Genomic DNA, 27,631 nt, shown 5'->3' on the forward strand with positions numbered 1-27,631 from the left:
CGGCGCAGGCAGCCAGGCACCTTGTCGTCACGGGCGGCCCGGCGCGCGCACCGCCGCACGTGCTTGTCCGCGCGCTCCTCTCCCCGTCCGCGACGACAGCTCCAGTCTGCTGGTCCTCCCCTGCGCCAACTAATTAATACGTAGTACTCCGCCACAAACCACTTACCACATCGCCCGCCCGTCCCCGTCGCGCTACAGTCCTCCGCTCGGCCCGTGCGCGCCCACGGAGACGGACGGAGCTAGACGAAGCGAAGCGCCGGAAAAACGCGCGCCACCCGTGCCCCCGGGCGCTGCGCATCGTACACACGCGAGCGCGCGAACTGGAGCTGGCTGGCCAGGGTTGCGTACGTGTGGTCCTCTTTTCTTATCTCTTCCCCCGGGGCTCCCGCCTTTCCCACTCACCATACAAAACCAACCATCACGTACAGCAACAGCTAGCCATGTCTTTTGGAGATCACACACTCACGACACTGCCGCTGGTGGTACGGTAGAATATGGTGAACTTGCTAGTAGCTTTATTTGCTTGCCGGCCCGAGCACATCAGTTGGCTAGCTAGCATAGCAAGCATATATAGCTAGCGAGCTGCTACACATTGTGTGGCCGCGCGAGCGCGCTCTCGGTGCCTGCCGGTGTGGAGAGCCCCCTAGCTAGTAGCTAGTGCTGCTGGCCATGTCGTCGTCGTCGAAGCAGGGGAAAGAGGACGAAGAGGTGGAGGTGCCGTGCATGAATGGCGACGTGGGGAGGGACGACGTCGACAACGACGGCGGAGTCGGAGAAGGAGAGGGCGAGTTTGCGGCGGCGATGGCGCAGCTGGCGCCGGAGGGCGTGCGGGCGCTGCACGCGCGGGTGGAGGCGGAGTGGGGGCCCGTGCTGCAGAGCGCGTGCCAGACGGCGGCGGCGCGGGCGCTGTGGGGCCGCGCGGTGCGCGACCCGGCGGCCGGGGTGCTGGCCGGGGAGCGCTACCTCAGGGGCCTGCACGACAAGATGCGGCGCGACGAGCGCGCCGGAGCCAGGGAGGTGCACGGCGTCATGATCGCCGTCAGGACGCTCTGGTTCGACGCCCGCGTCGAGGCCGCCGTCGCCGCGCTCGGCGGCGACCCGCAGGTCGTGATCCTCGGTGCAGGTTAGTATACACTACCCTCTCTGTCCTGCATGATGCCGTGTGGTACGGTGCAGGTCATGCTGCGCATGCGCAGCGCCGATCTTTGCATGCATGCCGTACGTGCATGATCGACGCATCACGCATGATACTCGACGCATTCTTTTTTCTTTTTAGCTTAGTATTATCGATGCACATGGATGATGAATGAATGAAGAACACTTAAGTATCAAAATGACAAAAGATCCACTGTGTTTCGCGAATCACGAGTGTGTGAGATTTTGTTTGACACAGCTTGACTAAAATCACAATGGGGAGTTTTTTCTTCGAAACATACTATAGATGTAGGCGCGCACCATCCTTATACGTAGATCGATGCTTTTGAGACACGCTTGGCCAGTTGGCCGGCGGCAGCCATTGACATTGATGACGTCACCGCAGCCACCTTACTGTTGAGGATCACATTTAACATCACACTGAATGAATAAATATAAATATATATTAGCCATAAATGAGAGAACTACACGCCTACACCTAGTTTGCTAGTTAGCCACAAAAAATATATCTGTAAATAACTTGGCTGGTCATCATCCACGCTGTCCATTTTATCTGTGGCGACAAACCTAAGCGGCCATTGTTGGACAAGAAAAAAAGATTATGTGTACAGACGAGGCGATCGTCCCGTGTGTGAGATGGAAAAGGAAGCAATTGTGGCTCGGAATGAAGACACCTGGCCACATTACAGCAAGAAGAAGAAAGCTATCCTAGCGCTGCCCATTTTGACGGAAGCATGTCTAGTAATGGTACAGCTGCACATCAACATTCTTTCAGAAAAAAAAGAGCACATCAACATCAACGCACTGATATTTGTGTCCTTGATGATACTGGTGTCTTATGTTAGATCCCTTCAGCCGGTCTAATCCGGTTGGCAGTTAGCAAGATGCGGACCAGGAAACTTTTGGCCTGTACCCTACAACTACAAGAAAAACTTTTGGCTTGCAGCTAAGGGTGCCAACACTAGTACATACAACAGACTAATTTCAGCTTCATATGGACTTGATAATGCTGTGAGATAAATAGTATCAGATCCTATAACCTGTGGTGTCTTCTCTGCAATTGAATGAAACAGGTACTCTCTATCTCTCTCTTTTTCAGGGATGGATGCAAGAGCCTATCGGCTGAGCTGCCTAAAGGAATGCACGGTATTTGAACTTGATTTCCCGGAGCTCCTAGAAATGAAATCTGATCTTCTGCACGAAGCAATGAGTTCTGCAAATCACCAGAAACTCACCGTGATGGCAAAATCATTGATTAGGGTTCCTGCCAACATACAAGATGGAGACTGGATAACAAAGCTGCAGAGCTGTGGGTATGTTCCTGAAAGGAACACCATATGGGTGCTTGAAGGCATCATCTATTACCTTCACCATGCAGATGCAATGCAAGTCCTCGAAAACATTGCATCTAGCCGTTCCTCAGCCAGCACAGTGCTCCTGGCTGATTTCATGAACAAGAACGCAACGTTGCTCTCTCCGACGATGTACCATTTCTACCATGACAGCCCTGACCTTTTGCTGCCTTCTATTGGATTCTCCCAGGTAACACTGACACAAATTGGAGACCCGGAAGCACATTTTGGGTTGCTAAGTCACCCAGAGAACCTATTTGATAAACTGAGGAAACTGCCCAGATCAATGGAAAAGAATCCAGAGGACGGGACGCCATGCTGCAGACTCTATTTTGTGGAAGCCTCTGCCTCACCAGATGACCAGATCATGTGTCCACTGGATCATTACTTGGAATAGTTGAATTACCTCTTTCTTTTCATCTGATACCGTGTGCTGTGCAGAATTCATTAGCATTCAAACCCTGATATGATTTTTGTACAATATTTTTTATCTGAGATAATACATCAAATCTTGTCATGAAAAATATATTATTAAGATTTTGCCTACTCTACACACATTTATTTCAACTTCAAGAAATTACATTTTATCCCAAACCATCAATGCATACTTATTGATATATAATTAAATTATGGCACATAAAGACCAAAATGAAAGCAATTACTCCATTATATTTGAGTCCCGTGTAATCTAATGGATGGCAGGATTTAGAGAACTAGAAGCCTAAGGTATTGATACATAAATAGAACAAATTTATAATGTTCATAAACAAGATGATAAGTTGTGGAGAACAACAGAAGAGCCTTGAAAGTAGTAGCTAAAAACAAAATTTGGTATAGAGACTGCTAGGACAGCTACCACGCTTTGAACAGCTATCCTTATAAGTTATAAGTTCTGGTAACTTAACTCTAGTTTTGGTTTACAGGCAAGCACTCTTGTACCATAAATATCATACATCAGATCAAATGAACAAAGTATTTGGAAAACAGAAGTCCCTAATGAGCAAAGGCAAATGAAACCTTAACTCAAAGATATAAGGAAAATAAAAACAATAAGTCAGTTCGAAAACCTTGAATAAAAGTGGTCCGACCTGGCAAAAAAAAGGTCTAAACACCTAAACAATCTTTAACACTCTGTTCAAATTTGTCGAGGGCAGAGATAGTGCTGAGCAAGCCATCATTCATCTTCTCTCTGCAGGACAATGAAATTGATCAATGCCAGCATTTACTAAACTCAAATGCTTTGAAACAATATCATAGAAATCATGGTTTCTTCGTACAAAGTATTCAAAATAAAAGTTGTACAAATCCATTCATTTTAGAAGACATTCCAGACTGGGAGGTCTGACAATATTGCAGCATTTTGTTGCTAGTACAGTAGCACTCTCCTATGATAGTTATAAACAAAAATCCTATGGTGAGATGATGATATAAGATATATATCTTCTTTATTTACCAAATCAACAACAGAAGAAGAATTGGCTGTACGTTCAAGAAATTTTAGGTATCCTAACAAAAGAACAGAAGGTACAAAACAACATTACAAAAATAAAAAGATGAACATATATAATGTTGCCACAGGAAACATCAAGTTGCTACTATTAAGAGTCCAGAATATTAATAGGTCACACATGTTTCTCAGATCCAGGGTTTAACGAAAGAAAAAAAATACGTGCATTGACATTACTCACCTATCATCTGCGAGCTCAAAATTACTGTTGTCCGCCAGAGTTCCCAGGTCAGAGAATGACCTGCACAAGACACGGTCCATGAGCCAAGTTTACTCGATACAATAAACAATAATTCTGTGAGTCTCACGTGATGCTAGCTAGCTCTAAACATACTGTATGAGTTCTCCAAGCCTAGCGTCAGCTTCAACCTTGAGGGGGTCCTTATTGGCGAGCAGCGACGCGGCGTTCTTCAGTATCAAGCTGAATGTGCACACCTACAGGGTAATTCCATCAAACACCTGGAGCATCAAAAACAAAGTAGCCATGCAAGTGAAAGTGAAAAGCATCTTTCCACAAAAAAAAAAGGTGAAAGTGAAAAGCCCCAACCTCAACGCCAGTCCGCGACTGGAACGCGACAATCGAGTTCCTCTGCCGTGGCACGCAGTCCCTCCCTGCCGCACCGATCCGCCCCCTAACCTCCTCGGCGTCCTCAGCAGACGCACTCGGCGAAGCTACATTGCATTGCACAGCCACGGTTTGCTAAGAATTTCCTGGACATACATATCCGACCAGATTAGGGAAGGTTGAGGGCTGCCGAGGACACGGAATTACCGAGAAGAGCCTGGGATTTGACGAGGGTGTCCCGGGAGGCGGCGATGGGCGCGAGGAGGTACGACGCCGACTTCTTCTTCTGCTCCCGCAGCAGCTCCTTGGGCCCAGCTGCGCGCGCCAACACGAAGAGGAACATTACAGAAGACAAGTGAGAGGCCCGGTCAGTCACTGCGGAGCCGAGAAAGCTGGTAGGCGAGGCGAGGGATGCGGACGTACGGATGCCGAGGGAGAAGGCGGCGGCGGCGCCGGAGCGTGCCGGCGCTGCTGCGGCCAGGACGAGTGCGACGAGCGCGGCGCGACGGGAGGCGATGCTCGGAGGCGCCGGTGGCGTCGGCTGCGGCTGTGAGGGTCTCCGGAGGGGAGACGCTGCTGCCATCGTGCTGCGCCGGAGAGGCGGCCTCGCCGGCGGCGCGGCGGGCGAGTGGGTGGTCCTCATTGCTAGGCGCGCGTGGGGACAGCGAGGGGATTGCGCTTCCTCTGCGCGTGGGCCTCCAAACTTTACGGGGGCGTCCAGCTGTCCAAAATCCAAATCCACACAATGACACGAAGCATCCCGTGTTACCGAGAAGATTACGTATTTTGAGTGCTACGTCTTCCAGTAGGATGAACGGGTGCCGTGATGGTTCCGCGCCTTCACAAAGCCGTCGCCGGCGACACCGAATCGGAGCACGCCGCGGAATCCATGCAAAGATGAAAGCCGGACATCCGGCACTAGGACGCTCCACTAGTCGAGTTGGTAGAAGCATGCAAAGTAAGAACGATAGGTACGTGGCTACGTGCACCTTGTGCCTTGTGCATAGGAATCCACGATACCGGCCAACAAGCAGCAACAACCAGCCCAGACGATGCGTGGATCGCACCGCTCACCGCATGGCACTGGCACGGTGTTCTTTTTAGCTTCCTTTAGCTACACTTGCAGCGGCATTTTAAATATCGCACATTCGCAAACATAACACCCCCAACTTGCTCGTTAGGACTGAAAAAGCTATAGAATCGCATTCATTCCCCTTTTGCACTGATGTGACGATGATGTTGGAAGACTTGTTTTTCCAAATGGCAACATCGATCTTTCAATTCGAACTAACCGGTAGAGATGAGCGTGTGCCACGAAGCCGAATACACTGGGTTCCCTCCACGTATTCTGGTGTTATCGCCATGAATCAGATTCGAGCTAACTTTCAATAATCAGATTACTGACTAATATAATAGCTTAATAGATTAGTATAATCATGCTGTGTCATGATCGATCCCGGCATACATAAACAAAAGCGCAACAAAACAGCTAGTTCTAGATCAGATCTCTGGAGCACTAGCTACCATTAGCATGTAGGCTTGCTTGGCTTCCGATCCCCAGCTTGTTAACTTTTGCCTCTTGTTGCTACTGTCACTCGATCTAGCAAGCAATACAAGTAAAATCAGGTTTCCATCAAACTAAAAAAAGAAGAAGCATGCATCGTACCCTGTGCCGAGGGGCAAGATCGAACGTGTGGAACATTGACAAAACTACAAAGGCCACGCGAAAACGTATACGTGTAAGGCCTTGTTTAGTTCGCAAAAATTTTCAAGATTTTCCGTCACATCGAATCTTTTGGTCATATGCTTGGAGCATTAAATAAAGATAAAAATAAAAACCAATTACACAGTTTATCTGAAATTTGTGAGATGAATCTTTTGAGCCTAGTTACTCCGTGATTGGACAATGTTTGTCAACTAAAAACGAAAGTGCTACAGTAGCCAAAAAACCATAATTTTGCCAACTAAACAAGGCCTAAGTAAGCAAAGCTATCGTCGTCGTATAGGAAAGCAACGGCTTTACACATCATTTGGTGTAGTTTGGCGTAACGAAACTGATCGCTGCGTTATATCACTTGCCACTCTTGGGTCTTTTGGCTAGCTGTTCAGATCGGAATGGAAACGTGGGATCTGGGATCTCTGCGTCGTGCTACTGTGCCTACCTGCTGTGGACTGCACGCTTGTTGATGGGCCCAAAAGGAGGAAGACAGGGAGAGCAGGAGAGAAAAGCAATAGGATGCCAAAGGTCTAAGAGCGCTCCGCCCTCCGCTCCATGAGTTCTTCGTCATCCTAATCGATCGAATCGGTTGCCAACGTGGAATCCTGCGGGGCCCAGGATGGCAATGGGAGGATTAGATCCACGGCCAAGATGCGTGCCATGCTATCGCCCGTTATCCGCCTTGAGAACAACTAATTTTTGCTACTCGCCCACCTAAAAGGTACACAACATTTTGAAATATGAGCAACCTAACTTTTTTTTCTACTACCACGTGTTATGACAAAACATTGTTTTCAAATCAACTACAATAGTAGCCAGGTATTTTTTTCTGACAAATGGGAGGGATTTTATTCGTTATAAGCAAAGTATAGAGATTGGATGGAGTATCCCCCAATTACATTTGTGGACGATGTGCTAAGACTCATAACAGTAAACTGCCCGTGTCTAATAATTGCTTCAATGTCAGCAGTGGTTGATCTAAGAGACCAACGACCCGGGCTGTGACTGTAACGATATGATAAGCTTCAACTGGTGAGACAAAAACCTGACAATTAGTGAGTATATTTGTCATCTGTTAGTTTGAAGCATCAACAATTTTTGGTGCCCAACAATAGGGTTTGGGCTTACGGGCAGAGCCAAGGGGGCACTAGCACGGCCCATGGCCCTCCTAACAGCACAACATATTTTTTTACTCAATATTTATACTAATAAATATATAATAAAAATTCTTACCATATATATTTCTTGGCTATATGATACTTTAATCAATTAGTTAATAATGTTAGTTGTACTATGATTTCTTGTCCTCTACTATATTAATCTCTTATAGTAGCTTCTATAATTGACAAGTAGTCTTTTTCTAATATTCATGTCCATCTCTTTTGTTCCCACAATAACCATCTAATTAGCTAGTTAAATTTAATTGGTGCTTTATTGTTTACTCTCCTTTTCAATTGATCTCCATTAATACCTATATTATTTGGGATTGGTCTTTCTGTTATTATTCTGATTCTTTTTTCTAGCCCAATAATTAGATTATTCGTCATATGAGCGTTAGAGACCTTGGGCTGATTAACTTTATTCTTTTTTTCTCTAAAATATTTTGAGTTTTTTGTTTTATTTTGTATTATAATAAGTTTATAACACAAAACATGTACTTGGTTGTTATGTATACATTGACTGTATATGTATTTGTCATGTGTGATTGTTATCGGTGTGAACAATCCCTCTATATTCAAATCCTGGCTTCGTCACTGTCTAGGCTTCAACTTGCAATTTTTTCATCTTATCATCGGAGCTTAATTAAACAAGTGCCCTTTGTATCGACTATGCACTCTTGTCGCCTTTTTGTATTTATTGTCAACCAATTGATTTTAGCGGTAGACGTACAAAAGCACGCTAAAAACTGAAGATAACAACGACAATGCCCATCTTAATTATTTCTTGGCATCTTCTTCCATCTGCCCATTGGTTTGTACCGATCTTTTTGCTATTAATACATATCCGTAGTTTGGCATCTTTCACGCATTGCAGGTCAGAAAACAACATCATTTAGCTGATAAACTAGCTCATAGGGTTTATGTAAGACACTTTCTTCCACCTCCAAATTTACCATGCATGGCGCTCCCTCATTCTTCTTCATCGCCGGCACCCCTTCTGTCTTTATCCTATTCAAGCTTTAGCTACTACTCCGTATATTGTATGGTCATGATTGTCTTCTTTATCGCTTGTAGAGATAAACTCTCCACACTAACCCTATGTGTTATACCACTACACAATTTCCTATTTTATCAAGATTTTCATATATAACTAGCTCAAAGATTCACTTAGCAAAAATCCATCCTCCATTTTCTTTCCGATTTGCGTCAAACCATGGTAGCATGCCCTCTCCTGCCCTACTTTTCGTTTTGGGTACGGGCGCGTGTGGCCGGAGCCAAGCCGCGGGAGGGAAAGCGGCGCCGCGTCATCCGTTACCAGCGGCCAGCGGGGCAACATCACCACAAGCGCCAACTCAAACGCATCCAGCCAGAGCGAGCAGGAGTTCCTCCACCACCAGCCCAGCCCTCCCCTGTCCGGCCGCCCGCGCCCGCGCCCGCGCCCGCTGCTGCTTCCAACGCACGCGAGCTCCGTTCCGCTCCGCAGCATCCGCATCCGAATCCGCACACGATCCCCGCGCCACTTGCCTCGTCACCCCATCGCGGCCCGCGCCTCCGCCCGCTCGTCGGCCAATGCCCGCTGCTCGGCGCAGGCCAGCGCGATGAGATGAGATGACGCCGCCGCGCGGCGGTGCCCGGCCTCCCGTCCCTCACGCGCACCACCACCACCACCACCACCCGGCCCCATCGGGATTCCTCCTCCCATCCTCCCACCTAGCGCCGCATTTATTCCCTCCCCCGCACGACAGCGGTCACGCTTCCGTCGCGCGGTCTTCTCTCCCTCGTCGCATCCGGCGCTCCTCCTCGCCGCCTATTTAAAGCGCGCCCGGCTGGGAGCCAGCGATAATGCTCTTCTCCAGGAGGCCTCTCGCCGCCGCTCTCCACCTCGCGCCCCTCTCGCCTCCGCTGCTGCTCCTCTTCGCGTCCGCGTCCTCCTCCTGCTCGCCCGCCGCCGCCGCTTCGGCCTCCGGCTCCAGAGGTACGTACGCGCTTCTTCCGTGCATTCGTGAAGATTTTCTCGGTGGGATGAGAATTTTGCCCGTTCTTCTAGTGCTGTTTTGTGCGCCGTGCGGTTCCTGTGCTATTTGACCGGTTTGACTGTCGCGAGATGTTCTATCTAACTGTCTTGTATATCTCCGATTTCACTCAGACTTCGATGGTTGTTTCCAAGGGATTTCGTGGCTCCACTCCTTTCCCGAGCAGAGTTTGTGGATTTCATCAGGTTGCTCGGATCACTTTGGCGAGTCGTGATGGCATGCAGAGATTGTGGATTTTTGTTGGAATTTGATGGATTCTGCATTTTGTATCATCGTTCTGTGATTCAGCCTTAAGTGTGTTTTATTTATTCTCATGAGATGCAGGAATTTCGGTTTTACTTGTTCTACTTCTGGAACTTTGCTCATATGTCCTTGTAATACGTTGATCATCTAACGTTTTAACCAACTCTGACATAATTCCTGATTGAAACGACGTGCTTCTCCACCTATCGTGAAGTACGGTTAGCATTTTTAAGTTTATTAGCTTGTATGCTCTTACAATACAGATGTGTTGGTCTCCTATCAGGTTGCACTGCTGTAAGGATGGACAGTGGCGCGGTGGAGACAGCGTCCACTGGGGCAGTATGGTCAACACCTTCGGCAGAACCGAGAAGCATTTCTGTCGGGAAGGAGGTATTCTGCAATAGGTCACTCAACATGAGGAACATTACAGCAGTGGGATTTGATATGGACTACACTCTGGCACAGTACAAGCCTGAGACCTTCGAGGCCCTTGCTTACTATGGTACAATAGAGAAGCTTGTGAAGGATCTGCGCTACCCTGAAGAGGTTAGTGCTAAGGAATGCAAATTTGCTTAATACACCAAGATAAAATATCCATGTTGATTACTTTCATACTAGATGTGTTGGTTTTGAATCTACTTGTACATTGACCTTTCAATGCATGCAGGAAAGAGAGTTAATGGACATAAATTCCATATAGTTGCTTTAACTGTTTTCCAATGTGTCTATGATTGTACCGTTTGGATGTCCCAGAAGTTAGGGTAGCCCTTATGCTTCATTTTTATACTTTTAGTCTATCATATACTATGCTTTTAGAGGCTGGGCTTCTACTTATTGAGTTTAGCATGCGATTTGATAGTGTGTGGCAACATTTCTATACCGATGGCAAGGAAGCACATTGGCTTCTGGTTATGACAGCATAGATGAATTAGTACACTCTATACTTGTTTTTACTTTTATGGAGTTTGGCTGCATAATGTTGGTGCTGTTCTTGACTAAATTCCTTGTTGGAGTTATTGCTATTTATCTTAGTGGGGCCTCACTGAGTGTTGCACTCATAAAGTCAAACACATTGGAGAATGAAATTTGCTATCCACTTATTGAGCAGAAATATTTTCTGTTGGAGTGCATTTGCCTTGATTTCAGAATTCACCTTTATGTACTGAACCTTTATGAAAGCAACAAAACATATTCCATGTTGGCTTGTTTAGGTTCAGATTTCGATTTTACTATTCTTTGCTCATGCAGTTGCTGACTTGGGAGTTTGATTGGAAATATATGGTCAGAGGACTAGTTCTTGATAAGAAGAGAGGAAATATCTTGAAGGTAAGTTATTATTTCTTAAATTTGCCCCTCGTTTTTTTGGAAATAAAAATAATATATTACTATTACACTGTCACTTAGTAAACAAGACCAAGTTGCTGGAAGTTTTCTGTTGTAATTGTCCAAAACATAAAAGAATTTATCTTGTTATCAATGAAGGGCCCAACCTGCTTGGAAACAAAAGGCTCTTTTGTAGGAGTATTATCAGCAAAGTGCCTAGCCACAATATTTTTACAATAATCAGATCTCCACATTTTTTCATATTCATATTTGAAACGTGATGTTGGTGGTTACATGATTGTGAATCAGTAGGAGGTGTCTTGTCAAACTAATTGATGCATTTTTTTTGTTAATTACTCTACCTATTCTTATTTATTATATATTATAGTTTGAACCATAATCACTCTTTTTGAGCTAGCATTTGTACTTCCTCAATATTAATATTAATTGCTCGCTGAGCATCTTCATCATTTTGGAAGTATCAAGTGTTTGTTTTCAACGTGAAAAGTTTTACTGGTTAGTGGGAATGGCAAAAACAGGTCTAGGCCTCATCATAAATTTTGATGTGATCTGTATTGTAAAATTTAAATGAAATATTTGGTCCTGTTCTCAATTTGTTTTATAGCTCATTGTTTCATTGCACTTTTGTGCTGGATTTTCAATACTTGTACTCCTTCTGTCCACAAAAGGATGCAATTCTCATTTTTTGAGGAGTCAAACAATTGAAGTTTGACCAAAGTTATATAAAAACATCTATGATACAAAATAAGTAACATTAAATTAATGAAGAAATATATTTTTGTAGTAAACCTAGTTGTAGACATAAATGTTAATATTGTTCACTATAAACTTGGTCAAAGTTAAGCTAGTTTGACTTGCACAAACCCCATAGTTGCAACCTTTTTTGTGGATGGAGGGAGTAATTTTGAACTAAATTAACTCCTTTTAACTATTTTGGTTTTGAATTATCAGATGGATCGACACAAGTATGTAAAAGTTGCATACCATGGTTTTAAGGAACTGTCGAAAGAAGAAAAAGTTGCTGCTTATGGGAGTACATTGATAAGAGATTCATTTGATGAACCTGATTATGCCCTTATAGATACGCTTTTCTCACTGGGTGAAGCTTATCTATTTGCTCAGCTTGTTGATTTCATGGACAAGAATCCTGGAAAAGTACCTGCAGGCACAGAGTATGATTATTCCCATCTTACATGTGTACCATACAGATGGGGCTTGAAATTTTTTGGACATCATTTAAATATAAGTTGATTGAGACAAATTATTAGAAATTATTTTACGTTTTGAAGAGCATATCCATTCTGAATGATTCTTGATTCTTATTTTTGATAATTAACCAATATGTAGCCAACACTACACAACTGTCTATCACCACAAGTCCACAATAATCCAAATTTCTTTCGTTTCTTTATTCCTTCATAAATTTAAATTTACTATCTTGAATCACCTAAGCAATCACCTTTTCCTTTGTTCATTTCATGTCGGCCTGTTTTTCATCAGTATTACATTTAGTCTACATGCAATTTGATCCATGTCAATACCTCTTCGACCTTTTATCGCTGGACCATGCTTGTATATTCATTAACTCACTGTAGTTTGGACACCCATGTCGATTCTTTGTCAAATCAGACATTCAAACTTGGTCTAGATTCTGACACCATGTTCATGTTCGAGTCACAGTTCCTATGTTCCTGCCAAAAATAAGGTTCAAGGGCACGCAGATGTTGGGATGATTGGATGTTATTAATTATCATGACATGCCTTATTGATACCCTCTGTACTGTACCATGATATACTATCTCTTGACTTTTGACACCAATTATGGTAATTTAAATTCTAGGTTTTTGTGGGAACTCGTTAAGTTTTATGTTTTTCCCTTATTTTGAACTAGGACTTGCACACAATTTGGAAATTTTGAGGTTATTGTGTTTGTTCTCATAAATCAACAGGTCTCATGCATATAGGCCCCATCAAATTTAATTGCGTCAATGAGTGAATTGTTCAATAAAAATGCCAGGACTTTTTGTAAGTTCTAGTGGTAGGCATTTTTTTTTGGGTTAAATCAGGCATCCAAACCTGAGCTATATTCTGACACCCACGCCCATGTTGGTTACAGTTCCTGTGTTCCTGCCAAAAGTGAGGTTCAAAGTTACCTATATGTTGGGATGATTGAATGAGTCATACTATATTATTATTATGCCATGCCTTGTTGGTATCCTTTCTGCGCTGTACCATGGCATATATCCCTTGTCTTTTGACACCAATCATGATAATTTAGTTTACGTTTTTCTGGGCACTCGTTAAATTTTTCTCTTTTTTTGCACTAGGACTTGCATACAATTTGGACAATTTGAGGTTGTTGTGCTGGCTGTTTTCATAAATCCACACGCCTCGTGCATATAGTCCCACCAAACTTTACTTGTGTCAATTAATGAATTGTTCAATAAAATGCCAGGACTTTTTGTAAGTTCCAGTTGTAATTATTTCATATTAAGTTGCCTGCGATCTTTTGATGCACGCTGACACTATTATGGATGGCCAGGTTAACTTTTCCATTTTTGCTCTCATATGGCCAACAAAATCACACCTGTCTGCACATGACCGTGTGTCATTACACAATAAAAGCATAAGCATGTAAATGAGCACTATCTTTTTTTAGCAGCATGACAGTAGAGCCTTACTATTACAAAGAGAAAACAAATTTGTTGTTTACTTGTTGCTCTCTAGTTTTTTCTTTCATTGTTCCACCTGGACTTCTGGAGTTTACTGGAGTTTTTTTGAGCTTGCTTTACTATGTTGGTACAGCTATCCACTTATGTACAGAGATGTGAGGTCTGCGGTTGATTTGTGTCATCGTGATGGAACTTTAAAGCGCATGGTGGCGAAGGATCCTGCCAGGTAACTCAGTTTCATATTTCATGGTTAACTATTTAATACCAGTCACCTGACATGATTCAGTGCTAGATACTATTCATAAAGACATACTTCCTATTTCATGGTTAACTATTTAATACCAGTCACCTGACACGATTCAGTGCTAGGTACTATTCATAAAGACATACTTACTTTTGCTATAGAGACCTTGGTTTTTACTTTGGGGTCTACATGCAAATTGGCAGCCTTGTGTTATTTCCACTTCTACGTTCTAGAGGATCCTGCTACCATTTCCACTTTTACAGTGCTATATACTTGTGCTTATAATTATGTTATAGAAAATCCTGCTAATTTGTGTAATTTGAAATTGCAGGTACATCAATGAGGACTTGGCAATTGTACCAATGCTTGAAATGATCAGGAAATCTGGACGCTCAACATTCTTAGTGACGAATAGGTATGTGGTTGGTGGTGCCTTTATAATTTTAGGCTTCTTGAGACTTGTGTGAGGACATATTTCTCAATTTCTGTAATGTGTCCTTTGTAGTTTCTCCTAAAATGAACCCAATGTTAAAACTAAGGTTTTTCATCTTGATGCATTCTGCATTTTTGAGCTTCTTGTTACAATCTATTTACTATTTGGACAAGTACTCTTCATGCAGTTTGTGGGACTACACTGATGTTGTCATGAACTACCTTTGTGGGCCATACACTTCGGATGTAGGCTCTGGTCTCAACCACAAATGGCTTCAATATTTTGATATTGTAATAACAGGCAGGTTAGTGTCTTATGTTCCCTGGTTCCTGATTCTTTTGTTGCTATTTATTATTAGTGAAAGTATCAGCTCCCTCAACTTAGTAGCCAGTCCTTAATGAACTTTCTTTCAGTTCGAAGCCAAGTTTCTTCCATGATGATAACCGTGCAGGCCTCTTTGAAGTTGAGCCTGATTCTGGAAAGCTTCTGAATGCTGATATTCAGGCTAGTAAATTTGTCAATTCTAATCTATCTTAATGGCATATGTTTTTCCCTAATATATGCAATCCTTCGTGAAGATTGGAAGCCCAAGATCAAGTCATCAACACTCAACACCAGTTCAGAAAGTTTACCAGGTACTTGTTTTCCTGATATATAATGTAAATGCAACTTTCTACCATTGCTATATCCCATTTATTGCTATATCTTTTCCAGGGAGGCAATGTTGGTCATCTCCACAGATTACTTTCTGTTGCTTCTAGTTCACAGGTAATGGGCTACATACACTTAGCAGAGATTCACTAGCACTAAATTGCACATGTGAATGGACGGACATCCAAATCCAGTTAGAGGCTATTGGATACAATGGCTTTAGTCCAATACAGCGCAGGACTAGCAGAGCCGGCCGCAAGACCTGCACGGCTGCACCACCGCCGTTGCTGCCACCTCCACTGTGACCAGTTTCCTGCTACCAATTATGAGTCCAATAGAATTTGAATTGTCCATTTTTTTATCCTACAGAATCCAAAGCTATTGGATCCATATAGAAGTGCCGAAATCCCATCGGATATTGGACTAAACCCAATCCAATACTCTACACTGAATGTATCTGAGCGTATGAATCACACATAATATTTCCGTACCTTACAATTTTGTAGATTCTCTATGTTGGTGATCACATATATGGAGATATTCTGCGGAGCAAGAAAGTTCTGGGTATGTTTTATTTATCTTCAACTCATTAGTTGTATTGTGATCTGATATAAATCTGTGATTAAGAATGACAGTTTTAATTGTGCAGACAACTTTTAATGTGTCCCCATTTCATTAAGTTCATACGAGCCCGCACCTAATAGTAGATACATATAATATGACATATATGGACGCCGGATGATTGTATGGAGGCTTTAGGGCCGGAAAAAATAATCCTCTGGCCTCAGTTAGGGCACTACTGTCTGAGCAGACAGAGCGGCGCAGCAGCCTTCGCAGTTGACCTATTCGAGCGATTGCAGCGGGGACGCTGAGCCCGTTCAGCAGCTCTAGCTCCACTAATGCTGCTCGCTGCCGGCCATGAAGCTTGAGGTGGAGGCAGCTCCTCGTGCCAGCAGAAAGAGGAGGTCAGAGGCACCCGACACCGATGGCTAGCAATCGGAGGAGATTTGGAAGCATCTTGCCACTCTTGGCGACGACAGATGTGCTTGATCCCAAACCTTTCGGGGCCTTAGAGGGCACAAATCCTGGAGTCGCCAAGAAGCACCACCATATGGAGGTAAAGGAGCTAGGAGACGATAACAAGGAAAGGGCGCTGATTACTCCCCGACTGTGTTCTCGGTGACGTCATCTCCCTCCTGTCAACCAAGGACGCTAGTCGTGTCCTAATCCTAGCCAAATGATAGAAGCACTGATGGTGCTCTGCCTCGCTCAACTCGATTGCCATGACCTCTCTGGCTTCCTTGCAGACTCCTCGCAGACGACGACGCTCTCGCCTCCGCCATCTCCCAAATCCTCTCTAGTTCGTCCGTTGCTTCTTCGTCAGCACGAGTCTCCTAAATTCTCATCCTGACACCGGCACCGGCACCGGGGAAGCTTGGCTCCAGTCACCTGCCCTCGACAATCTCGAGGAGGCATCTTAGCCTACCTAATGGATGGACCATGGTTCCTTCCACTTACAACGCTGCCGGCGCCAATTTTTTGCGTCGCGCCTAGCCTCGGCATCGCCTCTCTCATCGACAACAGCTGTCCAGACACTCCACTCCCCCAAGCTAAAGAAGCTCACACTTGAACTTGTCAGCATTTTGAAGGGCTAGTTGCACAGGGTGGTTGCTAGCTACCCTATCGTCGAGTGCTTGCTGCTTGTCCACAATTTCGGCTTTTGTCGTGTCTGCATCAAATCTTCTAGACTCAGAAGCATTGGCGTGTCTAATCACGATGCTTATGAAATACTCCTTCCATTCCAAATTATAAGACATTTCAAGAACCTTGGAGAGTCAAAGCATCTCAAGTTTGACCAAAATTATAGAGAGAATCACAAAGATTTATGACATTAATTAAATACACTATGAAAATATATCAATGAAGAATCTAATGATACTTAGTTGGTATAATAAATATTATTATCTTATTATATAATTTTGGTCAAATTTGAGATGCTTTGACTCCAAGATTCTTGAAATGTCTTATAATTTGGGATGGAAGGAGTAATCATTAAGGAAACCCTAGATTGGCGCTGATCCATCCAAACACACACATGGACGCCATTGCACTGTGTCAGATGTAAAGCATGTAACATAACACAAACACAAAAGGTGAATGTGTGTCACACACACACATAATCACACTTGCACTACCCTTTTTGAAGTCGGTATCTAAGAACATATGTATCAGGTTAATCTCATACAAGAGTGACTATGACATATGTTGTTGTCCACTGTTCCTCAAGAGCAGCAAGGCTTCCTTAGTCCCAAGGTTGAGCTGGACGAGCCCAATCCTTTCCATCCAGAAGTTCCACTCCTCTTCCAAAACAAACTGAATCAGATTGGCTGATATGCGTCGAGAACACTGGCCAACGGCCTGTCAATATCCCTCTTTCGGAACACCCCCTGTCAACACCAACTGTCGGCACAAGCGTCCACGTCGATATCACAAGTGCCTCCGCAGCAGTGGCAGCCACGATGAGGCTCTCCACAGAGTTTGATGACCTCGATCTAAGGCTTCACAACAATTCTTGTGACAGTTCTATGATAGTAGCATGTACTGATTCGGTGTTAAGAGCAAGGATGATCTGGTCTGTCGTTGAATGATTAGGGTCCCTCATGTTGGGTGTAGCAGAGCCAATGATCGCGGCGGCCAACCATAGCTGCGCAGTAGTCTCTACCTCTTTCAGGCGCTAGATCAGTAGTACTTGCTTGTTTTAGGCACCGATCCATCCAAATGCACACATGGACGCCATTGCACCGTGTCATACGTAAAGCATGTAACATAACACAAACACGAAAGGTGAACATGTCACACACACAATCACACTCACACTACCCATTTTCAAGTCTATCTATACCCGCACCACCCACTCCGAGGAAGGGAAAACTAGAAACTAATACCCACCCAGCTCATGCTCACTGCCGGAACCGGGGTGGGAGGGGGCTAGCAGGGGCAGTGCCCCCCCCAAGCACAGTGATTTACTTAAAGTACCAATTTATAGCACAAAAAATACGAATTTCACCTTTTTTTGTTAAAATATGATGATTTTGGTAAGAAATAGTGTAATATTTTTTGAAAAAGTTCTTCAAACATATAATTACGTATATTTTATCACACTAAAAATACAATCATATTTGTTTGGCCCCCCCTTAATTAAAATCATTGGTTCCGCCACTGCTCACGCTCCATTGCTCGCGTGCTCCCTCCACCATGGCCTCCTTGGTCAGCATCCCTATAGAGATCCTCGTCCTCATCTTCATCTACTTGTAGTGCTTCGCTGACCTCACGAGCGTTGGAGGCGTCTGCAAAGACTGGTGCAACGTCGTGCATGTGCCAACAAGTACTTTAACAAGTTCATGATCATAGCAACTAACCAGTTAAGCACAAGCAAAAAAACTCAAGTGACATATCATGAGAAAAGGAACAAGCATTCGCAAAAAAAAAAAAGAAAAGGAACAAGCAATGCCACGCTCCAACAAAAGAGTCAATAAAGTACAACGCATTAGCTCCTGATACTTAATAATAGCTAGCTAGAGAACTTAGCTAAGGTGTATGAAGTGAAGTTATATACACTGACTTGAGCAAGGAAGAGCCGGAGCTTTTATATGTCATTCACAGTCTTGAGCAGCTCCAACAAAAGTGTTCCAAAAGCTAAAGCACACCGGTCCTCCACTCGGAGATGAAGAAGAAAAAAAGAAAAATTGTTTTCTAGAAGGCGTATTATTTCTTTTGGAAAGCTCCATCTTGCTTCTACAGACTTACCTTAAAACATGTGATTAGCATATGTTGTGCAAATAAAAATGACGTGATCAAATCACGGTTCCCACTGGATTGCGGCCTAAATTTGTTGAGCTCAGCTGCTAGGACGTTGAGACACTATGGTGTGACATCCACAACAGGAACAACCACGACCCTCAACATTATCTCCTTGAGTGACCCCGAGCTAATAACACAAACACAAAAGGTGAACGTGTGTCACACACACATAATCACACTCACACTACCCTTTTGGATGTCTATATCTAAGAACATATATTAGGTTCATCTCATACAAGAGTGCCTGTGATGTATGTTGTTGTTCACTGTTCCTCAAGAGCACCAAGGCCTTCTTAGTCCCAAGGTTGAGTTGGATGAGCGCAATCCTCTCCATCTAGAAGTTCCATTTGTCTCCCCATCGGATTGACTAGTATGTGTCGAGAACACTGTCAAGCGACTTGTCAACGTCCCTCCTTTGGATCACCTCTTGACACCAAGTATCGACACAAGCGTCCACGTCGATATCACAAGTGCCTCCGCAACAATAAGCTTAGTCGCCTTTCCCTTTGCGTTGTGGTGGCAGTGGTTGCCACGATGAGGCTCTCTGCAGAGTTTGATGACTTTGATCTAAGTCTCCCCAACAACTCTTGTGGCAGTTCTATGACAATAGCATGTGCTGATTCGGTGTCTAGAGCAAGGATGATCTGGTCTTTGTCGATGAATGTGTAGGGCCCCTCGTGCTAGGTGTAGCAGAGCCAGTGATCGTAGCGGCCCACCATAGCTGGGCAGTAGTCGCTGCCTCTTTCAGGCGCTGGATCAATAGCCGCTGCCTGTTTCTGGCGCCGATCCATCTAAATGGACACTTGGACGTCATTTCACTGTGTCATATGTAAAGCATGTAACATAACAAAACACAAAAGGTGAACATGTCACACACACACACAATCACACTCACACTACCCATTTTCAAGTTTATTTATACTCGCACCCGCCCACACCGAGGAAGGGAGAACCAGAAACTCATCCTCACCCACCTCACGCTCCATTGCCTGCGCGCTCCCTCCACCATAGCCTCGTTGGCCAGCGTTTCGATAGAGATCCTCGTCCTCATCTTTATCTACCTCTAGTGCTTCGCTGACCTCACGAGCGTTGCAGGCGTCTACAAAGACTGGTGCAACGCGTGCATGTGCCAACAAGTACTTTAACAAGTTCATGACAAAATTATTTAAGGTTGGGAAATTAAATTGTGTAGTAGATCAGCACAGCCGTTGCCAAGTATCACCATGCATAGCGCACGGATGCGTAAGCCGACAGGATTATTGAGCTATGTGTATTTGCTGCTCTATGGAGGTGGACAAACTTAGAAGGTGCAAATCGAAGCCAGATCCAATGAAACGAGACAATGTGGAGAAATACGAGAACTTGAGCGAATCGACCATGGGCGCCTCAAACGATGTGATCAAGTCACGATTCCCACTGAATTGCAGCCTGAATTTGTTGAGCTCGGCTGCTTGGACGTTGTGACGATGTGGCATGACATCCATAACAGGAACATGCATGACCCTGAACATGGTCTCCTTGAGCGATCCTGAGCTAATAACACAAACACAAAAGGTGAAAGTGTGTCACACACACACATAATGACACTCACACTACCCTTGTTCATGTCTGTATCTATGATATAACACAAAAGGTGAATGTGTGTCACACACAATCACACTCACACTCACACTACCCTTTTTCAAGTCTCTATCTATAGCCCCACTGCCCACACTGAGGATGGGAGAAATGGAAACTGATCCCTACCCACCTCACGCTCAATTGCCCGCGCGCTTGCTCTGCCATGGCCTCCTTGTCCAGCGTCCCTATAGAGATCCTCGTCCTCATCTTCATGTACTTGTAGTGCTTCGTTGACCTCACAAGCGTTGTGGGCGTCTGCAAAGACTGGCACAACGCGGTGCATGTGCCAACAAGTTCTTTAACAGGTTCATCGTCATAGCAACTAACCAGGTAAGCACAAGCAAAAAAAAAACCTCAAGTGAGATATCATGAGAAAAGGAACAAGCAAATTTAGGAAGATCGGATACATCTAAGAACAGATATCAGGTTAATCTCATAGGAGAGTGCCCATGATGTATGTTGTTGTGCTCACTGTTTCTCAAGAGCACCAAGTCCTTAGTCCCAATGTTGAGCTAGACGAGCCCGATCCTCTCCATCCAGAAGTTCTAATCCTCTCTCCAAACAAACAGAACCGAATTGGCTGGTATGTGTCGAGAAAACTGGCAAGTCGCCTGTCAATGTCCCTCCACACCAACTATCACCACAAGCATCCACGTCGATATCACAAGTGCCTCTGCAACAACTAAGCTTACCCTTCTTTCCCCTTGCGTTGTAATAGCAGTCCCAACCCTAGCTAAGCGATGTCGGTTACATCACCTCCTTCCTGCACACCAAGGACGCCAGTCACGTCCCGACCCTAGCCAAATGATGGAAGCACCATCGGTGCTCTGCCTCACTCAACCTCGACTTCCATGACCTCCCTAGCTTCCTCACAGACAACAACACTCTCGCCTCCGCCATTGCCTAGATCCTCTCTAGCCTGGCTTGGCTCCAGTCGCTTTCCCTCGATAATCTCAAGGAGGCATCTCAGCCTACCTAATGGATGGACCATGGTTCCTGTTAGCTCGAACGTTGCCAAGGCCCATTTTTTGCTTCGTGCCCAGCCTCGGCGTCGCCTCTCACCGACTGCAGCCTTCCGAATAGCACCGTCTAGACACTCCACAATGCTTCTGAATAGCGTTCTTGCTAGCTGCCCTATCCTTGAGTGTTTGCTTCTTGTCCACAGTTTTCGCTTCCGTCGTGTCTGCATTGGCGTGTCTAATCACGATGCTTGTGAAATAATCATTAAAGAAACCTTAGATTGGCGTCGATCCATCCACACACATGGATGCCATTGCACTGTGTCAGATGTAAAATAACACAAACACAAAAGGTGAACGTGTGTCACACACACACAATCACACTCCCACTACCCTTTTTTGAAATATGTATCTAGGAACATATATCAAATTAATCTCATACAATAGTGCTTGTGATGTACGTTGTTGTCCATTGTTCCTTAAGAGCACCAAGGCCTTCTCAGTCCCAAGGTTGAGTTGGACGAGCCCAATCCTCTCCATCCAGAAGTTCCACTCTCCCCAAATAAACATAACTGGATTGACTGCCTGTCAATGTCCCTCCTTCGGCTCACCTCCTGTTGACACCAACTGTCGGCACAAGCATCCACATCGATATCATAAGTGCCTCCGCAACCATAAGCTTAGCCACCTTTTCCCTTGCATTGTGGTAGCAGTGGTAGCCACGATGAGGGTCTCTGCAAGGTTTGATGACCTTGATTTAAGGCTCCCCAACAACTCTTGTGGTTGTTCTATGATAGTAGCATGTGCTGATTTGGTGTCTAGGGCAAGGATGATCAAGTCTTTGTCAACGAATGAGTAGGGTCCCTCTTGCTGGGTGTAGCAGAGCATGTGATCGCGGCGACCCACCATAGGTGGGGCAGTAGTTGCTGCCTACTTCAGTGAATGGGTGGAGGCAAGTGGTAGATATGGATCCTATAGGCAGCACCCCACTCATTTTCTTGTGTATGGAGATTGCAAACCAACGGGAAGATGGAGACAAGTTGATACGGTCAATTTTTTTTCCCAAGGTTTGGTGGTTTGCCAACCACGTAATCCCCGTTGAGGCAAGTCAAGGTTGTCACCGATCCTCTTGCTAGTGGTGACCCACTGGTCATACTCTCCCACCTGGAGTGCTCACCATGAGCTCTAGCACTCGATCTGGCCGGACCACTTGACGCTCTTCACGCCTTGCTCAACTAGAGTTGTTCTTCGCGTCTCCCGCAGTGCGAGCACAACACCCCTCACAAATCCTTCTCCGAAGCCACGCACAATCACTGTGCGGAGTTGACCACAATCCACCAAGCCATCTAGATGATGGCAATCACCAAGAGTAATAAGAAATCCCCAAATCACAAAGATTTCCTAGTGCCGCAATCTACCAAGCCATCTAGATGATGACAATCACCATGCTGGCTTACCTGGATCGATCGCTGCTGCTCCGAAGCTCCTCTTGCTTCTCAGCTCCCTTTCCCTTACGGAGCGCACCGGCCGTCTCGCTATACAACCAGGGCACTGGTGACTGCCCCAGACTGGTGGGCTGCTCCATCTGTGATGTGAGGGATAGAGAGACTGAGCTAGTGAAGGAATGTCGGTTTGGGAATGGGGAATTGTTCGGCGGCCGTTACAAGTGTAACCCCACAGCGGCGCAGCCCCAGCTGGCTCTGATGGACAGCCCCAGAGAGACGTTTCCGAGAGTAGCGTTCTCAGCTTTCAGGCCCAAACCAAGAGAGTGAGTGTTAGGCTCGAATCTTAATAGGATTTGATCCATCATACATTGCATAACACATGTCCAAACTTCATCCTCAGATATTGCAATTGAGTTCATAAACAACAAGACACCTTATACAATACAGTACTAGTATATGATACAGACAAATAGTAAAGCTCGTTTTTACGGGCACGGGATTTGATGTGCTGCTGCTGCTGCTGGCGTCCCTCTCCTTTTGCGCGTCCAAACCACCTCCAACTAGTGCGGTGCCGATCCATCCAAATGCATGCATTGACGCCATGCACTGCGTGACATGTAAAGCATGTAATGTAACAGACAGACAAAAAAACATCAAAACGTAACACACACACACACTTTTTACTAGTTATGTTTTTGTTATAGTTTTACAAATTATCTATATTTCCTGTGGGGCACTTCCCTTATTGCATTTGTCCACTATATTTCATCCATTTCTTAAAGGTTGGCGGACTATGCTAGTAATTCCAGAACTAGAACAAGAGGTGAAGCTTCTCTCAGAATCAAAGTCTACAAGGAAGGTATGAATGACGCTCAGTTGCTTGTAACAAATTGATTCCTAACAGTTCGATATTATTTATCAACTGGGCTCAGGCTTTGAGGTTCGCATCCTATGTTACCACATAGCCCTGTGCATGATCTGCACTTCCCTAGAACCAATAATTTTCATGGTTGTTTTCTATTGAGATTTGTTCTCTAGGATTAGTTATACTGAAGGTAAACCCCTCTTACATTTTCATTTCATAGCAATGTTGTAGCAGAAGACACACACACACCTCTACTCAACTTGAGGCCATGCAAGTAGAAACTATCCTGACCAAAAAAGTATCAGCGGCTTGTTCATATCCCTTTCATTTTGTGCTATTGTTCTCAGACTTGGACATCCCGATGTAGCCAACTTCATGTGCAGTCTATAGTGAATAGTCACTAACATGCTCGTGGACTTTTTTTTATGTGCTATCTATTTCAGGAGCTTAGACATCTTAGAATGAAGCGTGATTCAATTGAAGACAGAATCCATCATCTTGAATGGTCTCTTAAGTAAGTTGAGAAAGTTTATTTAAGTTAAATTCTATTTTTACTGTTATGCAGTTACTCCACATTCTATTTCTTTAGCTTCCAAGAACTAACTTGAATCTCCTAACATAATTGTACTTTTGTATCAAAGTAGCCTTGGATCTTTCTAAAGAGAGTTTCCAGGAAGATTTTATACTAATAAATTTGCTCAGCCACATTTGCTGTGATTCCAATGGTCCTGCAAAATGCTGCTGATCAAACACATTCTTATGCTTTGGTTTTGTGTTCCATCCACTACTATTCGCCATGTGGTATATAAAACAAGTGTTGTTTTCCTTGATGGCTGTAGTTTTCTAATTTATTTGTCCTCTCCTCTTTGTTCAGACTTGATGATGTCACAGAAAATCAGAAGGAGAAGTTGTTCTCTGAACATGACAATCTGCTGGTTAGTCCTTATTTCGATCCATTTTGTTGTCAATTCCCTCCATTCCAAAGTGTCGAATTACAAGTTATAACCCAGCTGCTCTAGGCTTTGATTACCTGATGGGCAACATCCCAGCCACCCACAGAGAGTTGGGAGGAGGGTGTGTCAGGGAGAGAGGAGAGTTCTCAGCTTTCAGGCCCAAACTGAGAGAGTGCGGTTGACTTGAATCTTAATAGGATTTAGGTCCGGTTAGAGTGTCTAATTTCTTTTATCTTCTATTAATTTAATATTTATAGGCCTGTTTGTTTTCGCTTATAATTGGTTCACCATGGCCCTGTTTGGTAGGGCAATCACAAGCAGAGGAAAAGTACGATTATGATAAGTTGTTTTGATCTAGCTTCTGCTTTTTAGTACAAACAAAGACGGGAACAATTAAGCTATACTAGCAGAACAACAAAAATGTCACAAACGGGGGATAGTCAAGAATATAACATGGAGGCTATTTTTTCACTTGAGCTAAATAGCAAAGAATTCGGAAGATAGAAAAATAACATAGCAATCAGGATAAAATAAGCCTTTGTGCACGAATAACATAGTAAACGTGCTCTATGTGTTTCAAAGGTATGATGGTCATGGATTGGTTATGCGTGTGCGTGTGTGTTTGTAAATGTCTATGTATATTGTCGGCATAGATGTCTGCAACACAATATGAAAGTGAAGGGTATGTGTAGAAGGAATCATAGGTGAAAGCAAAGATTACCAAAAGAGATAAATGCAAGAAGCAATTGTATTCAAATGGGCTGGTGGGAGTCATTATGGGAAAGTTAGGGTCGAATTGAACAAATAACATTGGATGTTTCAACAAGTGGAAGTAACAAACACAAAGGTGTGCTCCATAATGTTAAAGCATTCACATATACACTAGATTAAAAAAATGATTCATGGTCCTTGAAACAATTGGTACATGTTGGTAAAAGTTTGTTTTTCTTTGATGGGGACACTTTATTTTCATTGCAGAAACAGAGAGAGCATGTTCGCCGCCTTCATCAAGAGGCTCAGAGGCAACATCATCAGAAGGTAATGTTCTTAGTTACACGACTGCAGAATTTGCTTTTTTTATTTTTCTAATTGTTTGGTTTCTGTTCGAGTTCAGTTTCATAAGGTGTGGGGACAGCTCATGAAGACTGGGTACCAAAATTCCAGATTTGCTCATCAGGTGCAGAATGTTCAACCACACTTAGTGCTTAGAATGTTACGGGTTGCAATGTGTGACTGACACAAGATTTTGTTTTCACTTGTTTCCGCAGGTTGAGAGATTTGCATGCTTGTACAGCAGCCAGGTTACAAACTTCGGTTTGTATTCCCCCAACAAGTACTATCGTCCGAGCGAAGATTACATGCCCCATGAGTTTGATGTGCTTGGGCTGTAGGAGCAGTCTCTGCTGCTGCTCGGAGTTCCCCGTTGTAATTGACCTACAGCAGGATAGGAGGGTGATTTTAGTTGTGACATTATAGTTTCTGTATTTATAGACAGAAAGCTTCGCCCATTGTGAAGGAGCAAGGTATAACTATAGTAACCACAGTTCTACATTATAACCGTAACATTACCTGTATATAAATATGTGCATAATAACTAGTTTTAGGATGCAAAGGAAAGCAGTGCCGATCATGCCTGGATTGAACATTGAGAATTCAGCATTTTGTTAAGTGTCCCAACCACAACCATGGTTAGCATGCTCAAGTCAGGCTGACGTCTCTCTGAAAACAGTTTGTTTCGTCTGACTTAATCTTTCAGCTTCAAAGGTTAGCGATGCAAAGTCGGCAGCGTTTCAACCCGACGCAATGGACCCCCTCCTTGTGTGCTTGTCCCGACGATCTTGGTGTGCTTGAGAAGACACTGATTTAAATCTTCACCCCCGTAACTGATATAAACTCAAGTGATGCATATATTTGTGGGCACGTGATAAGTAGTTGGCTTATGGCATCATGTGCAAATGTGCACGTCATCCTTGTAATCGAAAACAGACCAAGCCACGTAAAAGGGAGAGGCGCGCAACGGTCCAGAGCGGAAGCCTATTTTCATGAACACGATGCGTAAACTACATATTATTTGCAAGCGCGCGATAAGTAGTAGACATCTGCGGTTGGGAGTGTGTTGTGTGTTCGTGATGGTGTTCAAACGTGTGCGTATCCTTGTAATCGAAAAAAAGGCCAAGCCACGGAGAAGAGAAAAGGGCGCACGCGCACACACACACACTATACAAGTGTGTCTCACACATTTGTACAAAAAGAAGTTTGTTCCACACACTAGTGCATATCCGTGTATGTCTCGATCATGTGAGTTTTTTTTTTGAAACAGCACATACGCTCACATGTGCACATACGCTCATCTACATGAACACAAAACTTACTTTATAACTATTTCTAAGAAACGAAGCCGACTGATCTTGAGATTGACGAAGTCACAGTAAGTAGCGTGGGAAGCTTAATGGATGGGCACGAAAAAGAGAAAATGTTGCAACTGAATGTCAAAAGAGAGAATTTTAGTGCTTGATACAATGTTAGGGGCTTAATTGTGTATATTATGATGTGTCACGGTCACTGCTACTCTCCATAGGCCAATAAATATAGAGTAACATTCGTCATATCCGGTCCTCAAATTTGTGGGGGTCTGTTATCTTGGTCTTCGAACTCAGAAAGCATGTCAATTCAATTTTTCTTAAACCTTGTTTGTGTCTCATATTTATCCAAACGGTATTGTGTGCCAGTTTTCACGGAGGAGGCATTGTGTGTCTTGCAGAGCGCGACGGCGAGGGAGAGAGGCGCAGGGCCTCTTCCACCTGGGGCAGATTATAGGGCTACCAGCCTGGGCGTGCCAAACTATGGCCAGT

The 27,631-nt window shown here is 44.2% G+C and overlaps 2 protein-coding genes across 5 annotated transcripts; one reads left to right on the forward strand and one right to left on the reverse strand.

The window, feature by feature from the left end:
* Positions 411 to 26,462, forward strand: LOC8084177 (5'-nucleotidase domain-containing protein 4). Of its 4 annotated transcripts, XM_021451065.1 has the most exons (18): positions 8,825 to 9,431; positions 9,603 to 9,674; positions 10,016 to 10,278; positions 10,981 to 11,058; positions 12,028 to 12,248; positions 13,882 to 13,974; positions 14,324 to 14,407; positions 14,613 to 14,729; positions 14,839 to 14,929; positions 15,004 to 15,060; positions 15,140 to 15,193; positions 15,583 to 15,640; positions 23,744 to 23,820; positions 24,270 to 24,340; positions 24,701 to 24,761; positions 25,758 to 25,817; positions 25,894 to 25,956; positions 26,048 to 26,373. In XM_021451065.1, the coding sequence occupies exons 1-18, from the start codon at positions 9,299 to 9,301 to the stop codon at positions 26,168 to 26,170; spliced, it is 1,776 nt and encodes a 591-aa protein (XP_021306740.1). In that variant the 5' UTR covers positions 8,825 to 9,298; the 3' UTR covers positions 26,171 to 26,373. The 4 variants fall into 4 exon arrangements, with proteins under 4 accessions (XP_002463811.1, XP_021306739.1, XP_021306740.1 ...); XM_021451064.1 differs by lacking the exons at positions 8,825 to 9,431; positions 9,603 to 9,674 and adding an exon at positions 429 to 1,123 and having other exon boundaries at positions 26,048 to 26,462; XM_002463767.2 differs by lacking the exon at positions 9,603 to 9,674 and having other exon boundaries at positions 8,826 to 9,431.
* Positions 3,237 to 5,299, reverse strand: LOC8083951. Its single transcript, XM_002466330.2, has 6 exons — positions 5,003 to 5,299; positions 4,787 to 4,894; positions 4,562 to 4,686; positions 4,349 to 4,449; positions 4,196 to 4,255; positions 3,237 to 3,696 (listed from the first exon to the last, which is right to left on the reverse strand). The coding sequence occupies exons 1-6, from the start codon at positions 5,220 to 5,222 to the stop codon at positions 3,612 to 3,614; spliced, it is 699 nt and encodes a 232-aa protein (XP_002466375.1). The 5' UTR covers positions 5,223 to 5,299; the 3' UTR covers positions 3,237 to 3,611.

Source organism: Sorghum bicolor, chromosome 1 (assembly GCF_000003195.3).
Source record: "Sorghum bicolor cultivar BTx623 chromosome 1, Sorghum_bicolor_NCBIv3, whole genome shotgun sequence".
Lineage (NCBI taxonomy): Eukaryota > Viridiplantae > Streptophyta > Magnoliopsida > Poales > Poaceae > Sorghum > Sorghum bicolor.